The sequence below is a fragment of the Parambassis ranga genome, chromosome 8, assembly GCF_900634625.1.
Source record: "Parambassis ranga chromosome 8, fParRan2.1, whole genome shotgun sequence".
In the NCBI taxonomy this organism is placed as follows: Eukaryota; Metazoa; Chordata; class Actinopteri; family Ambassidae; genus Parambassis; species Parambassis ranga.
Window position 1 is genome coordinate 5,574,228 of NC_041029.1, and position 14,020 is coordinate 5,588,247.

The window sequence follows — 14,020 nt, forward strand, 5'->3', positions numbered from 1 at the left end:
AGGGTCACTTAAACATTCATCACACACATCAGTTAAATCACTTGGCATATGGCTGTGGGGGAGGGCAATGGTAATCTCCCGTCTATTTAGAAAGATTATAAGGATAATCAAGGGGGGATAGACGAGAGAGTCTGTTATCAAAGCAGTTTTACTGATTAGCTGAAAGCTAGGACAAAAGAGCAAACTGTAGCCCTACCTTCAATTAATTATAAGAATAACAGTGTACTTAAAATGAGCACAGCAGGGTGTCACTAATTTCAGGAGATTAATATAAGTCACTTGCAGCAATAAAAACCATTCAAATTACGCCTAAGATTAGTACTTGAGTAAATGCTCTGCTACTGGTCATGTGAGTAAAATTAAGGAAAGTACCAACAATTCTGGATGAGTGTGTGCCTTAAAGTAAATAAGGCCACAGGATTTTCCCTTTAGGTACAGCACTAATAAAACAAAAAGAAAAACAAGACTCCACTGAGTGCACTTCAACATCCTGGAATTTCTCAATGGCAGAGTGTTTTCCTGATCTTAAGTGACCTATGCGTGCCTTTCACGGCTGATGGAACACACTCCTGTGCCGGTACAGTGTGTCCACAAGCTGGTTACAGCGCGGCTCTGAAGGATAGTTAGGACTTCTCCAGCATCTTAAGACATGAGATCTGGAAAATTCTAACCTCAGTTGCTCTGACCTGGTCAGTATGGCCTGTCAAATTCCCAATTTCTGCCATGATTCATGATGTATAACAGATAAAAAAATCTGCACAGGAAGATTTGCTTTCTGCACCGTTATAATTCAATCAATGTGGAATAAGCAATCAGATATGAGAGTGATTCATGGGTGGGCTGTTCTATACTTATACATCCATATTTTGAGTGATTAGGAAAAAGATGAAGTTCAATAAAGGTCAATAATATTCTACCTTGGGCCACAGACTTATCAATCACCATATAATATTCAAATCCTGCTGCAAGTGTTGTTTTTGTACCAGCTTAACGGAAGCAATTAAAATATTGGGTCATGTGTTAAAGTCATCCAGCAAAAAGTGCATAAACTCCACACCTCTGATTTGGTTTAGTTTAAATTTGTAATCCACTGCAGTGTAACGTTGCACTGATCCTCCAGGTATTCTTAATTTAAAGAATAACTGGTGTCAGGGGAAACTCCAAACCAACAAGAATTACTACTGAAGCTCATTTATGTGTTCCCAAAGTGCTCAGACTACAACCACATAAAGCTTAGAGCAGCGCTGTTAAAGGTAATGTTTAGTAACGTCTGGCATGAATCACTTCTCACCTTTTGAATCCAACTTTTATTTTCAAAGTGACCTAAATCAGGAACACAGTAAAGAAAGCCAGATCTCCAGCCTGTGATGTCATGAAAGGAGAGTTTCTCTTTTGACATAATTGGCAGCGTCTGCTGTGATTTTTTTTTTGTTTTTTTTTGGCTGGGCAGTTTTCCAGTCTCAGAGCCTGTATCTGCTCTCTACAGCCCCCGTCTTCAGGCCCCATTTCACTGTATATAAATAATACTCGAGTTTTCACTTTTAGACTTTTATGCACAGGAAAACTGAACTAGCTATTTAACAATATCCACCTTAGTTGCTACAATTACAACATAAAAAACAAAATCAGGCACAGCAAATTCATATGAATTTTTATTGTATTTAGAAATCCACGCATCAAATCTTTTATCGTTTTTTTTTTCCTTTACCATATACAACAGGGGAGAATGAAGGACGAGCTAATTGTCATGCCTTTCCCAGCAGGCGCAATGCACTACAGGATGGGCTGAAATGGAAAGGACCGGGGGAGAATACATAAAGTGCTTTTGTCAACAGTTTTCTTCTTTTAATAGAAAAAAGGATCAAAACAAAGGGTTTGAGGGTGAAGGGAGCGGACCTGAGGGTCCATGTGTGTGACGGCATGAGTGCCGGTGACGTAGGATGGGAGACGGTGATGAGGAGGGAGAGAGAGTCATGGGGAGGGGGTTATTTATCTTCAAAACATAAAAAAGCGTTTGAATGAAAAAAAAGGAGTGGTCTCAACCCAGGATAAGGCTGGACTTGCCACCAGGGGGGTTTCTTCGGCCACCCGTGGCAGCGTTGGCACCTCCCGACGGGGCGGAGGACTGTGGTGTGTCCCTCTGCTGCTCTTGATCGTCCTCCTCCACATTTTCAGGATAGTCTACAGATGAGACAAAGAGGCAACTTGCTGATACACGGGAGGATGTTTGACAGATCAATTAAACTGGATATACGAACAAAACAATCCATTCTCCCTTTGGAAAAAATATAGAATATGCTGGGGAAAAACAGAAGGTTCTTCTTTCCATCTGCTCTTACTAACCGTTTTCTCAAGAGTTCAAACATGATTTACAAGCAGCTTAAATCCCAAATTATGAACTGTGGTCAATTAGCATATAGTAAAAAGCTGGGGTTAGCCAGAGCTGCAGTAAGATCACAGTGCTACAGCACTCATCGTCCATTAGTGCCTGAAGTGCAGCCGCTTTTACAAACTCTTTAAAAGTCAAAACTAAGAGCCACACTTCAAATCTAAACATTTTTTAAGGCAAAATGGACACTCGGCTCCTAAATATTACCTGCATCACATCAGAGGGAGTAAAGCAAAAACTGCATTAATTACAGGTTTATATGAACACAGCTGTACTGATGAATGTGGATTTAGAATCCATGTTTAGTCTCTCCAGGCCTGAGTTAGACGAAGAGCTCTGCTCCACTGCTGTCTGACCAGCCCTGACTTTAATGTGTGATTCCAGGTAACACATTACTAGCCTATCCTGAGGAAGGTGCCAGCAGCACAGCACAAACCATCATCTGTTTTTTTTAAGAAGCAGGGAGAGTGAATTACCTGGTCTGTTACAGTATACCATGGAGCTCTTGACTGACTAACTGAAGTCATGCACTGTTGTTTAGACATGGAGTGTGACACAGACTTGAAAGCCCTTATAAACAGCTGAGGGATTTTGGATACTTACCATCATTCGCTTGTTCTTGGCCATTTTCAACCTGAAATAAAAACATGAAGAAATAATATAAGATCACTGGACTCAGTTAATACCAACACTGCTGAGCTATTTGACTATCAGACTATAAACCAAGCTTCTGCAGGTGTCAGTAGAGAACAGCTGTCAAACAATACACTGGGTCCGTTTCAAATAACCAGCTGCAATAATCTGTCTTCTAATACATTTTCTGCCAAACATTTATTTAGGAGTTATAGGAACGTGTCCTTCTCGGCCCCAAAATAGGCTCTGTTTTGGAAACAGTGTCTGTCAGACTAAATGACAGGTACCTCTCGTCTCTGGTTCCAGACCATGGCGGCTCCAGAATTGTGGATGGTGGTCAGTTCCGGATCAGGGTTCTTAGGGAAGAGAAGTGGCTGCTGGCACCGCCTCAGTGGGGCTGAAGGCTCCCCGCACAGCGTTCCTGTGGGTGCCCCGGCTGAGTAGGTATAAGTCAGACAGAGAAAAATTATTTTCAGACTTTGCAGAGAGTAATGTATTTGAGCGTTCTTTTTTTCCCTTCTCATTCTGGGCTAATAGATTGTAGTGACGCCAGACAGGAAACTCAAGTGACAAAACATGAGTAAGGCTTCAAAGCAGCACAGTCATACCATATGGACACTAATCCAATTAGTCACAAAGCCACCCCTAATGTTTCTAACCCACGTGGCAACTGTGCAGCCCACAATAATCATCTGCTCAGATTTGACAAAACATCAGCTTTATGAGGAAATCTGACAGAAATAACACCAGGCGAAATCACTGCAAACCAACAGGAAACATCCCCAAATCCGCTTGGGCGTCTGCAACAGACCCAGAAATGCAGTGGAACACTTCCAGGCAGACAACCTGAATGCCAAAAACTCTGTAGCGCCTGTATTCTCCTTTAGCAGAAAGAAGAATTAAAACCCTGTGCTGGTTCACTGTGGGTAAGCAGGCTGTGCTAACACAAGCCACATAAGGTAACAGCTACAGCACAGAGGGGCAGGGAGGGGACAGGCTGTCTTTGTCATGAGGGAAACAGCAGCAGCTGAAGAAGTGAAGGAGTGGCCATTGTTGTTAATGGAGTGAAGTGAATCAGCACTATTGAAGAGTCTCTATCACTCAACAAGAGCCCTTTCATTACTGGCTCCACATATCTGAGTCTGATCAATTCACTGCATACAGGGCAACAAATATGAAATGCAAGAGGATTAAACTAGATTGATGGACTAGACAGAGATGCATTATGTTGTCATTGCTGCAACACGTAGCCTTCTACTTAACATCATAGCCCTCCTGGGTCCATGTCATAAATGTATGACACTGATCTCACTTAATGTTGCAAGAATCTGAGGGCACTTGAACACACCAACAGCTTTGAAATCTAACCCCCCACAAAATATGTTAAAATAGGATCTGTTCTGAGTATTGACTGATACTCAGAGTTTCTAAGTAAGTACAAGACTAAAGCACATGAAGAATACAAGACAGCATTTTCAACAAAGTGAGACATTGTTGACAATAAGCACAGAAACGGCATACTTCCTAAAGGAAACAACCCTATTCATCAGCAGGAGAAGTTCATACATAGGCCACTTCTGAAACATGTTAATGTAACAAATCTCTGTCATTCCAGCAGAAATTTCTATCCTTCACCAGCTGTAGTCATTAAAAGTGGGCCAACTATGAGAAGCTCCCCTGAACTTGGTCTAGACCCAAGTACAACAATGAGACCAGGAAAAGGGCTTTGCTGTAAGGAGCTGCTGGCTACAGAGGCCCAAAGCTTAAGTAATGATTTTAGGCCAAATTCTTCATTGTCCACACACCCTGAAAATTTGATACACCACGTAAACAGTTTTCTATAAAGGGGTCAGTGAGAAAACATGTGATCTCTGGCTTGTTAGCTACTTCATGGTCCTGAAATGAAATAGAATCTACCACTACAGAGCTTATATTTTCTCATTTAGGGCATCAAATCCTTAATCAGAACACTAACAAGCTGGACCAAAATGCCCTTAATTAGAAGCAACAAAGCCACTGCATACTAAAAGTAATGTGTGCTGCTAAAACTTTACCTAGGTTGTTTTTTTTTTAAACTCACTGGCAGGCAATAATGTCAGGTTTGATTAATTTTTCATTGAGGCTCCTGTGGCTGTATGTTTGCCTTGACCTTGAGAACTCAGAGCCACTGACAGGTCTTGTATCCTCTGCTGCATTTGCCTCTTCTAGTGAAAATCCCCTTGTGTCTGACACAAGGCCATGCATTTTATTAAAAGATACAGTTTTAACTGACCCATTTCTTTCCATTCCCAACAAAGCCTAGCTTCAAATTACCCTTATCCCAGCACTCCAGGGCTTTTTGGCTATTTCTCTTGTGGCATGTTCTTTCTGACAGCTCTAATGGAAAACTCTAAATAACACTTCAGCTTGTGTCTTTTCCTAACAGTTAATTCCATGGTGTTTTTTGCTTACTTAAAAGTTCTCCTAGTTCCGTCTCCTTTTGCAAGATTAAACTCGGCCTGCATTATGCTTATAGACCGGTGAAAACTCAACTCACAGCTGATGTTATCATGTAAATCTAAACCTTTGACTCCTTCAGCTCTGATATTGTCACGTGGAAAGTAAACTTAGCTCTGTTAGAAAAGATGTCAGATTAAATTACTCGGTGGGTTGTTCCTCCGATGAGCATGAGGGTCCTCAGGTTCTGCAAAGATGCTGGACGCCATCTTGTTCTTGCGGGGGGTTGAGTTTTCATCTGCGCCTAAAGTGAAGCTGGATTCCCCGCCCGGCGGTCGTAGTACCCTAAACAGCAACAAATGACAGATTATACCGTCAGTTGATTGACATCCAGTATCCACAGCACTCCCATCCCCCCCTACCCCTCTCTCTCTATCTCTGGGCCAAACTAAAACACAAGACCACGTCACATGCCACTGATCAGCTGCACAGTGCACAATAACAAAAATCAATATTTAAAACATGAGGACACCCTAGACCACTTGCAGCCTTCTCCCTACTCCACCCTTTCATGTACATTCCACACACATAAAAAAAATACCAGCTAGGTCTCCACTCTCTAAGCGCTGGCTGTCAGCTTGTCAGACAGACAGTCACAATCTCTGCCCTGCAGCTGACTCCAGTCGCCTATAATCACATAGTTAGCTGGCTAGCTGCTGCCTCTCCTCAGCACAGATTCCTTTGCAGTGACACATGTGGAGCTGGTGTCCATTTCTGGTCGAATTGTTGCACAATTATTCAATTAATAAAATCAAATGTGATGGTCATTTTGAGACCTTACCACACAATAGAGGTTAACGGACCACAGTGAATATAGGTCAACCAGTATTCAGACTGTTAGAGAACAAAATGGGAAGCACAGCACATGATAAACAAAGCCCACTTTCCACAGACATTCCTTCCACCACAGAGCAAAACAAAGGGAGCGCAATAATGAGTAGGAAAACTCTTTTTTCTTGCTGTGCTGAAGGACAGTTGGGGTGGACGACAGACAGAGATAGGCTTGCGGGAGCCCCTGCTGGACCCCTCCCTCTTTTTACCAGCAAAGTCTCCTCTCCGCCGAGTCCCTGAAGCCACCAGCTGACACACTGAGCAGCTGTCCAAGGGCCAGGCGGGCAGATGGGAGTCCAAAAAACAACTCTGCTCTTGAAGCACATCCACAAAGAAAGCAACAAGGGGAAAATCTACAAAGCGTGGACTGCACCAGTCAACCCCATGTATGCACACACAAGCGGCGGTCACACTTGGCTGTGACAGTAATGCCTAAACCAGACCTTTACCTCCCGGCCAGAGAGGATGAGCTCATGCTTTCCACACAGATTGCGACGAGAAAAAGCTTTTAGCTGCCTGGCAGCAGACCCCACCCTAGAATGAAACTGCAAATAATGTCAATGAAATGGCATTAATGCTTCGGGAGCTGGAGGGCACTCTCAGGCAGGTGAAGCTAAGGGGCACACAGCTGAGCTCCAAAGCCAAAAAAGATGGCATGTCTGATAAGGCAGGCAAGGAGGCCTCTGATGGCCTACAAAGATTTTTTTAACCTAATTCTGCCCAAGTTGCTGCTCTACGGATCTCTTTGGACAGCCAACAGCAGGAATGACCATCAGATGGTAAAAGGCGCTTTAAGGAGCAAAAGCAAAAGAGCTAAGGGAAGATTTACAGGCTTAGCTTGCTCAGAGCCCCCACCCAAGCCCCCGCATCATCCGAAAACGGCGTGCGACTTCATGACTGACCGACATTTGACATGCTCACTCAGCAAAGGACAATAGTCCCGGTGTCCCTCAAAATGTAGCGTGTGCGTCCTGAAAATCATGCTTTTATTGTTATGATTACTAAAGCAGCCATGGAGGCATCTTCTCTGCACTCTTCACTGCAAAAAAGGGGGGAGGAATGCATGGAGACGACATGCATCACTTACAGGAAAGGAATGACTGCGTGCTTGGACGATGAGTCTTAAGACTGTAGTTTTAAAGTAAAAACTAATTCATGAATACTTCAGCTATTTGAACCACATAACATGTACTTTTTCTTAAAACTTACACTTACACTTAACAATAATGACTCTCATCGGAGTTAATGACATTTGCAGATACAAGTCTAGACTGGGATTCCTTCTGTAATCAATCACATGTTTGGATTTAGCAGCTCCAGCGGTCCTCTATTAAATTAAATGTTTACAACACTGTTCGAAACTCCAAAGGAAGCAGCACATTTATAAAAACACAGCCCTACATTGTAGACATGCTAAGAGCTGAACTTCAAAAAAAGTTATTTAGTTGTCTACAACAGCGAAAAGAAAGCTGGCGTTTTGTGTTTTGTCCGCTTCTAATAATAATATAAGGAAGAGTTTTCGTCGGGTACTTTTCTCTCTTATTAGCATACCTCAAGCCCAGACAGGCTAACCTAACTTAGTGTAGCTAAAGGCTATGGTGCATCAGTCACCCAATAAGATTAACTCAATTAGCAAGACTGTGTGACAGTTCAGCTAAATCCAGAAAAATCCCTCTCCAGCCACCAGTCGGGTAATGTTAGTTAGCAGGCTGCCTTCTAGCAAAAACCGAAAAGAGGCGTTTGCTAGCCGAGAGGCTTGCCCGCATCCCACTTCTTTTGTTCCTCCATGAAAGATTTTCGGCTCCTTCTTTACCTGGAACTGCTTTTAGCACCAGGGTCCATTCCTTGAAAGGTGGTTGTTGTCGTCATCTTTTTAGAAGTATGTCTATCTCCTAGTAACAGTTAGTCAATGAAAACTAATAAAGGAAAAAAAAAACCTCCTCTTCTCTGCCCACAAGGATGCGACGGGATGTAGACTCCACCCGACACTGAAAAACATAACGAAGACCAGATCCGCTGGTTCTGCGGTGCCAGCCCATGAGACCCAGCCCACCAGCATTCGGCCCGCTCTGATTGGACGGGAGCCTCTCAGAACTCGCTTCTCATTGGTCAGAACCGCAGCGGTCTGCTCTCATGTTGGTGGCAGGTCTCGGGCTTCACGTCAGCGATCAGACAGCAAAGTCCTCATTCCCCAGGGCTTATTTTCTGCTGTCTAATCTATAAACACTGAATATGACAGTCTGCAGAATGCTTGGACTAAACTTTCACTTCAATCTCTGGAGATATTGTTAAGTTATCGGCTTTTTATTGTATACAGACATATTAATTATTGAGGAATAACAACAAATAACACATAAAAGTTTGGAAAAAAAGACAATAGCTTTATTTTAACAGGCATCTTTGACAATACAGTTGTTTATTTATTCAAAACATCTCTTTTAGGCTTCCCAAAAATGTGAATTTCGTTAATCAAAACATTTCTCTACACATCCACTACTATATAAAAATGTATAAAATCATTTTTTTGTCTAAACAGGCCAAATGAAAACCAAGATTTGTTTCCCAAGCTGGGTTTAACTAAGTGACAGCCAGTCTCAAATATTGTACTCCTTTAGAACAGATTTGCAGGACACTGACCAAAGCTAGCTGACACAACATTTGATCAGTTTAATTAAATTTCACCAGTTGTGTCTGCACCTTTAGAGCAACAAACCCTTCAAACTGGAAAGGGATAGCCCTCAACATTTACCACAATACAGCATGAACAAACAATTCCTGAACTCAAAGAGAGACCTGGGTGTGGTTTATGTACAAAGACAAACAAATAAGAGGGGGTAGGAATGGAAATTCTATACAGCAGTTATATGTGTAGCAGAGAAATGAAAACTTCTTCTGCGTGGAATTCCTTTGAAACAGTTGTTGAAAAGAAGCAGCGTCTGTGTGGTTGTGTTGTGGAGAAAAAAATGAAAGACGAACGTGGCCGATTAAATCAGGCCTCCCGTCTGTTGTTGGAACACATCAATTGTATCTTCATCTTCCATTTCCAACTGTTAAGAGAAAACACATATTAACATGAGTCCCATAGAGGATCTGCACCTTGGATGTTTTTTTTTGTTTTTACATTATTTTTTTTTATCTTCTTTAATTCTGTGAACAGCAAAATCATTACACCTTGAACTATCTGATGTCCTTGAACTCATCATGTGTGATTATAATTGTCTTGTCACGTCAGGTGCCAAGGACTCTGCATTTTCTGCTGATTTGCACCTTTTTACAGTTAATGTGCCGAGAAATGAGAAAATTGGTTTGTAAAGCTGTCCATTCATGGTTTTATAAGTGTGTTGTACTGCACAAAACAAGTTTGAACTCTCTCTACTCACAAAGTGAACATTTCAGGGAAAATACATGAACAGTATGGACAGAGAGAGGAGAGCAGATACCACATGTCATGAGTGGAGAGTGTGCTACAAGAGAGAGCGTGCTCAGTACAAACTTAAATAAATTTGATGTCTGCATACAGAGAACACTGTGACTAAGATGACACATTCCATTTGTATTTGGCTTCGATGGCTGCAGTGCACAGTGCAGTGTAAGACTAACTGGCATCTGTATGCAGTGACGCATTCAATGCAACACACCAACTAAAATTTTGTCAAGTGTGTTCTAACAGCCTGAGGCACATACGCTCCTTGTGTCAGCACTGAACACTTGTACAAAGACCTGATGGGTGACAGATTACAGCCTGCAGTTATTGTACTATGGTGTGTGAGACTGTGACTGTGTGTGGAACGCATGGCATAAACCAATGGTCTAAAGCACACCTGGGCAAAGTACGGCCCGCGGGCCACACCCGGCCCGCTTGCGTCTTTAATGCAGCCCGCGGACCTGGCACACAATATTAAACAAAGGCAGCAAAGGTCAGCTGTTGAGCATGGCATTACCGGTAACATCTTCCCAACCCTCCTTGTCTCTATGTTTATTTTTCTACTACAAAAACGCTGCACGACTATGCTGAAATTTACGGTAAAGCACACAGAAACTCCACTGCGCATTCAGATGTTACCGCGGTGCTGCCAGCCGACATATTTCATCGTCATCTGCTCCTTTCTTTCTTCTCGAGTCTTCTTTCTCCTTCCTTCTGTATTACTCTTCCTTTCTCATCCCATGTAATTCCTGTATATAATCTAACTAACTCCATTTAGTATAAAGAAAAATATCTTCACGTCATCGGTGCTGCTCTGCACTGTGTGTGTGTTTCAATATACAACCAGCACACACTCAAAGTAGACATGTCCACACACAGAGGACAGAGGAGTAACCAGTAAATGACAGCAAAAGATTCGTACGATGATGAAAATGTAACAGAAGCATTTTTATAAAGTGCCAGTGGTGTCAAATTTATAATATTATTTATGAAAAAATGTTGCCCTTTGCTTTTCTTATGGAAGTCTATGTGGCCCTCGCAAAAAAATAATTGCCCACCCCTGGTCTAAAGATATGTTGAATATGTTGAAGGGTACTCTGTGAGCAAACATATTCAGGAAGTGTTGGAAGCTGGTAAGCTCATCATTGGAAGACTTACCTGTGCTGGCGTGTCTGTCTCATTTATTGGCTGTCCGTCAAATCTGAATCTGATTTGCCTCATCGAAAGTCCCTGAAAAGACAAACATAAAAGCTTAATCAAATTGCCAACTGTTGAACCTTTGTTTGACTTCCATACACAGAGGAATGTTAAATTAAACATTTTTAGGTACAGCTCCTTCAGAAGTTATCATCACTTAACACATCAGAATGAGTCAGAAAAAGACGTCAGCATCCCTGAATGATGTTAAAGCAAGTAGCCTTGTGAAGGACAACATCACAAGTGATTTAGCGGAGACTGCAGAGGGAAAAGATAAGATGTCTTTTGTGATTAATGTGGAATCATCAGAGAGGGAGAGAGCCATGCATCAACTCTCAGGCCTAACTGCATTTAGGCAGGAAGAGAAGAGCTGGATAACAGCCAATGAACAATAACTCTTTCAGGAAAAACATAATGCGCACCACAATGAATTACTCTTTAATGAGCATCATCTGGCTTTTGTTTCAGCATCCTCTGATGCTTTTAGACGTCTTGTATGAAAGGTGCCAGATGGAGATAACAACAATATTGTACACCTACACAAGTAAGCACTATCTACAATCAGTTAAAATCTTTAATGTTAATTAGACAAAATTGTTGTTGTTTGTTGCAACAAAAGCTTTAATTAATAGTCACTAAGAGTCTATGTGACACATGTGAAAAATATTACTTTGATTATAACTTTTCTGTCTTCAAACTTGATTAAACATGTGAATGCACGTCATAGCTCCTGTACGCTTTGCTCCACAGATCGGTACCAACAAGAACTGTAAATGTATAACTTACAGTGATCAGTCACATATATGTAATGTGGTGTGTTCTGCACAACCTAACCTTTAACATCATTTTGAATGGTTACAGTCAGGTGACAATGGGCCATGCTCACCTGTCTCTCACAGTAGGCCTTCATGAGTTTAATGAGCGGTGTGTGTCTTTTAATCTTGAATTGCACTACAGATCCATCCTGGCCTGCTACCTTCAGGTTTATGTGTTCATTGTTTTCCGTCTTCACTGCTTCCTGAGGGGCAGAGGCAAATAGAAAAACAATCAGCACACAAGTTCACCAAGCTCAGCTGTAAAGGATCAGTTGAACAGCTGCACATTTCCCTCTATTAGGCAGATATCCCATCAGTACCTCTGGATGTATAATAAATATGCTGACACCATTCTAGAGATTAGATTGTTGATTGTGTATCAATGAGTTTAAATGATACATTCACGTCACATATCATAAGGTAGTAAACTTTTAATGTCCTGTTGGACACGGTGGCTCTTTTGTTTATGTTCTGTCAGCGTCTGTAAAACCAGAACATGCCACAGGAGCACATTCAGCGGTAGACTGAGACTACCGAGGAGCAGCACAGAACGCCACAGGAGGTCCTTCCTGCCAGTGGCCATCAGACTGTATAACTCCTCTCCTTTCTGTAGGGAGAAGAGCTAGATAATCATATCAGGCATCACTGTCCCTCCACGTCTATATTTATGTTTACTTAGCACCTTACATCTCCATATTTCCATCCATGTATCATATATTGTGCTCATACTGCGTACTGTACTCTTATTTGGATTATAGTGACACTTATACTCTTGTACTCTGTACTTAACTGCATTTAATGTAACTTGATACCTCTGGCACAAGAATTTCCTTTGGGATTAATAAAGTTTTATCTTATCTTATCTTATCTTATCTTATCAGACTAACATCAACACACACACGATTCAGAGCAAAATAAACTAGAAAAGGGCATTTCCTGAACAAAATGCAAGTTTGATTGCTGCAGCTGAAGCATTGCTTTGAATGCTGATGTGAAGGATTGCTCTGAATTGCTGGAGAATCAGAGAAATTCAGAGCTTTGTATGCCTCTGTGTGTCAGCCTGTCACCATGGTAACAGCAGAGGAGACCTCAAAAACCATTCCAAACTTTGAGAGCCTGGCGTGCGGAAATGATTTGGAATTAGAAAATTCTGAATACAAGTTTGATAGAGCAGCATCTAATGAGCGTTTTAAGACTAAAATAGAGTCTATAGCTTGAAATTTGTAGGAGGAGACACATTTGGCAGATGACACCGAAATTGCTGAATATTTGAAAAACTATAATTTTTTGAAAAAAAAGTAGTAGTGAAGTAGACCCGGAATGTCCTCTGTGAGATGAACATTTTGATAGTTGAATGGCTGAAATCGGTCAATGTATGGTGAAGATACACTGCGCCAAAAAACTTACGGAAGAATAAAAAAGCAGCAGAAGAAGAAGAGAAGAGGGTGACTAACAAGAGTTTGATTGCCTAGCAACAGCAATCAAACTAAATATATTTTCCCAGCTGCACAACTGAATACACACGAGGTATAAGCATTCATACAGAGAAACACACACAGACGAACTGAAGCACTGAGGATGGCACCAGCTGGCTGGCTGTGAGATCAAGCAGACAGGGATATGCGCGCCTGTGGATGCGCGTTCACAGACCTTCCGGTCTATCTGAGTAGGTATAACTAGTTGTTGAATTTTAGCTTGCAACTTAATAAATGGTAAAAACACAACACACAGAATGTCCCTTTTTCTAAGAGCCCTATTGCCACAGATGCGGTGAAATAAGCAGGCATCCTGATACACTGAGGAGACACTCACCTTTGGTTTTTCATCAGCCATGGTCACTCTTTTGGCGCTTCTCTACACTGCCACACAAAGAATACGAGTACGCGCACGTACACGTCGCCGTTTAAATTATCCGAAGCGAACGTGCGCGACCATGTGTCCGTGCGCGTCCACCATACGGCGCATTGAATGGCTACCCGTTGTCACGAGGGTGTAAGCGCAGTCTGGGCATGGGCGGGAGAGTCCCAATGCGCGTTAAAGAAGCAGTCATCTACACATGCACGCGCACAGCAATATTTTGACGTTTGTTTTGAGGTTTGGGGGGGTGCTTATCCTGCGAAATGCGCCTCACCGCCCCGCTGACCTCGCATACGAGCTGCATGGTTCAGCCATGGTCACTGTAAAGTGCACAACCACTTCCAGCAGAGCACTCTTTGTTTGTCTTTTTATTTTAAC

At 42.1% G+C, this 14,020-nt stretch overlaps 2 protein-coding genes across 2 annotated transcripts; both read right to left on the minus strand.

The window, feature by feature from the left end:
* Window positions 1-1,639: 1,639 nt before the first annotated feature.
* Window positions 1,640-8,362, minus strand: LOC114440610 (jupiter microtubule associated homolog 1-like). The gene is made up of 5 exons (XM_028413113.1): window positions 8,163-8,362; window positions 5,664-5,803; window positions 3,310-3,458; window positions 2,993-3,023; window positions 1,640-2,181 (listed from the first exon to the last, which is right to left on the minus strand). The coding sequence occupies exons 1-5, from the start codon at window positions 8,216-8,218 to the stop codon at window positions 2,039-2,041; spliced, it is 519 nt and encodes a 172-aa protein (XP_028268914.1). The 5' UTR covers window positions 8,219-8,362; the 3' UTR covers window positions 1,640-2,038.
* A 939-nt stretch (window positions 8,363-9,301) lies between these two features.
* On the minus strand, window positions 9,302-13,713 carry LOC114439585 (small ubiquitin-related modifier 2-like). Its single transcript, XM_028411624.1, has 4 exons — window positions 13,598-13,713; window positions 11,857-11,988; window positions 10,932-11,003; window positions 9,302-9,396 (listed from the first exon to the last, which is right to left on the minus strand). Exons 1-4 carry the CDS (start codon window positions 13,616-13,618, stop codon window positions 9,334-9,336), a joined length of 288 nt encoding a protein of 95 aa, XP_028267425.1. The 5' UTR covers window positions 13,619-13,713; the 3' UTR covers window positions 9,302-9,333.
* Between the last annotated feature and the right edge of the window lie 307 nt (window positions 13,714-14,020).

Coding starts and splice junctions, on each gene's coding strand:
- LOC114439585 (XM_028411624.1), bottom strand. CDS start 13,618: ATGGCTGATGAAAAACCAAAG. Junction 11,989..13,597: donor TGGCTGATGAAAAACCAAAG/GTGAGTGTCTCC, acceptor TCTGCCCCTCAG/GAAGCAGTGAAGACGGAAAA. Junction 11,004..11,856: donor AGGCCTACTGTGAGAGACAG/GTGAGCATGGCC, acceptor TTGTCTTTTCAG/GGACTTTCGATGAGGCAAAT.
- LOC114440610 (XM_028413113.1), bottom strand. CDS start 8,218: ATGACGACAACAACCACCTTTCAAGGAATGGACCCTGGTGCTAAAAGC. Junction 5,804..8,162: donor GGTGCTAAAAGCAGTTCCAG/GTAAAGAAGGAG, acceptor GTTGCTGTTTAG/GGTACTACGACCGCCGGGCG. Junction 2,182..2,992: donor CCAAGAACAAGCGAATGATG/GTAAGTATCCAA, acceptor TCTCATCTGTAG/ACTATCCTGAAAATGTGGAG.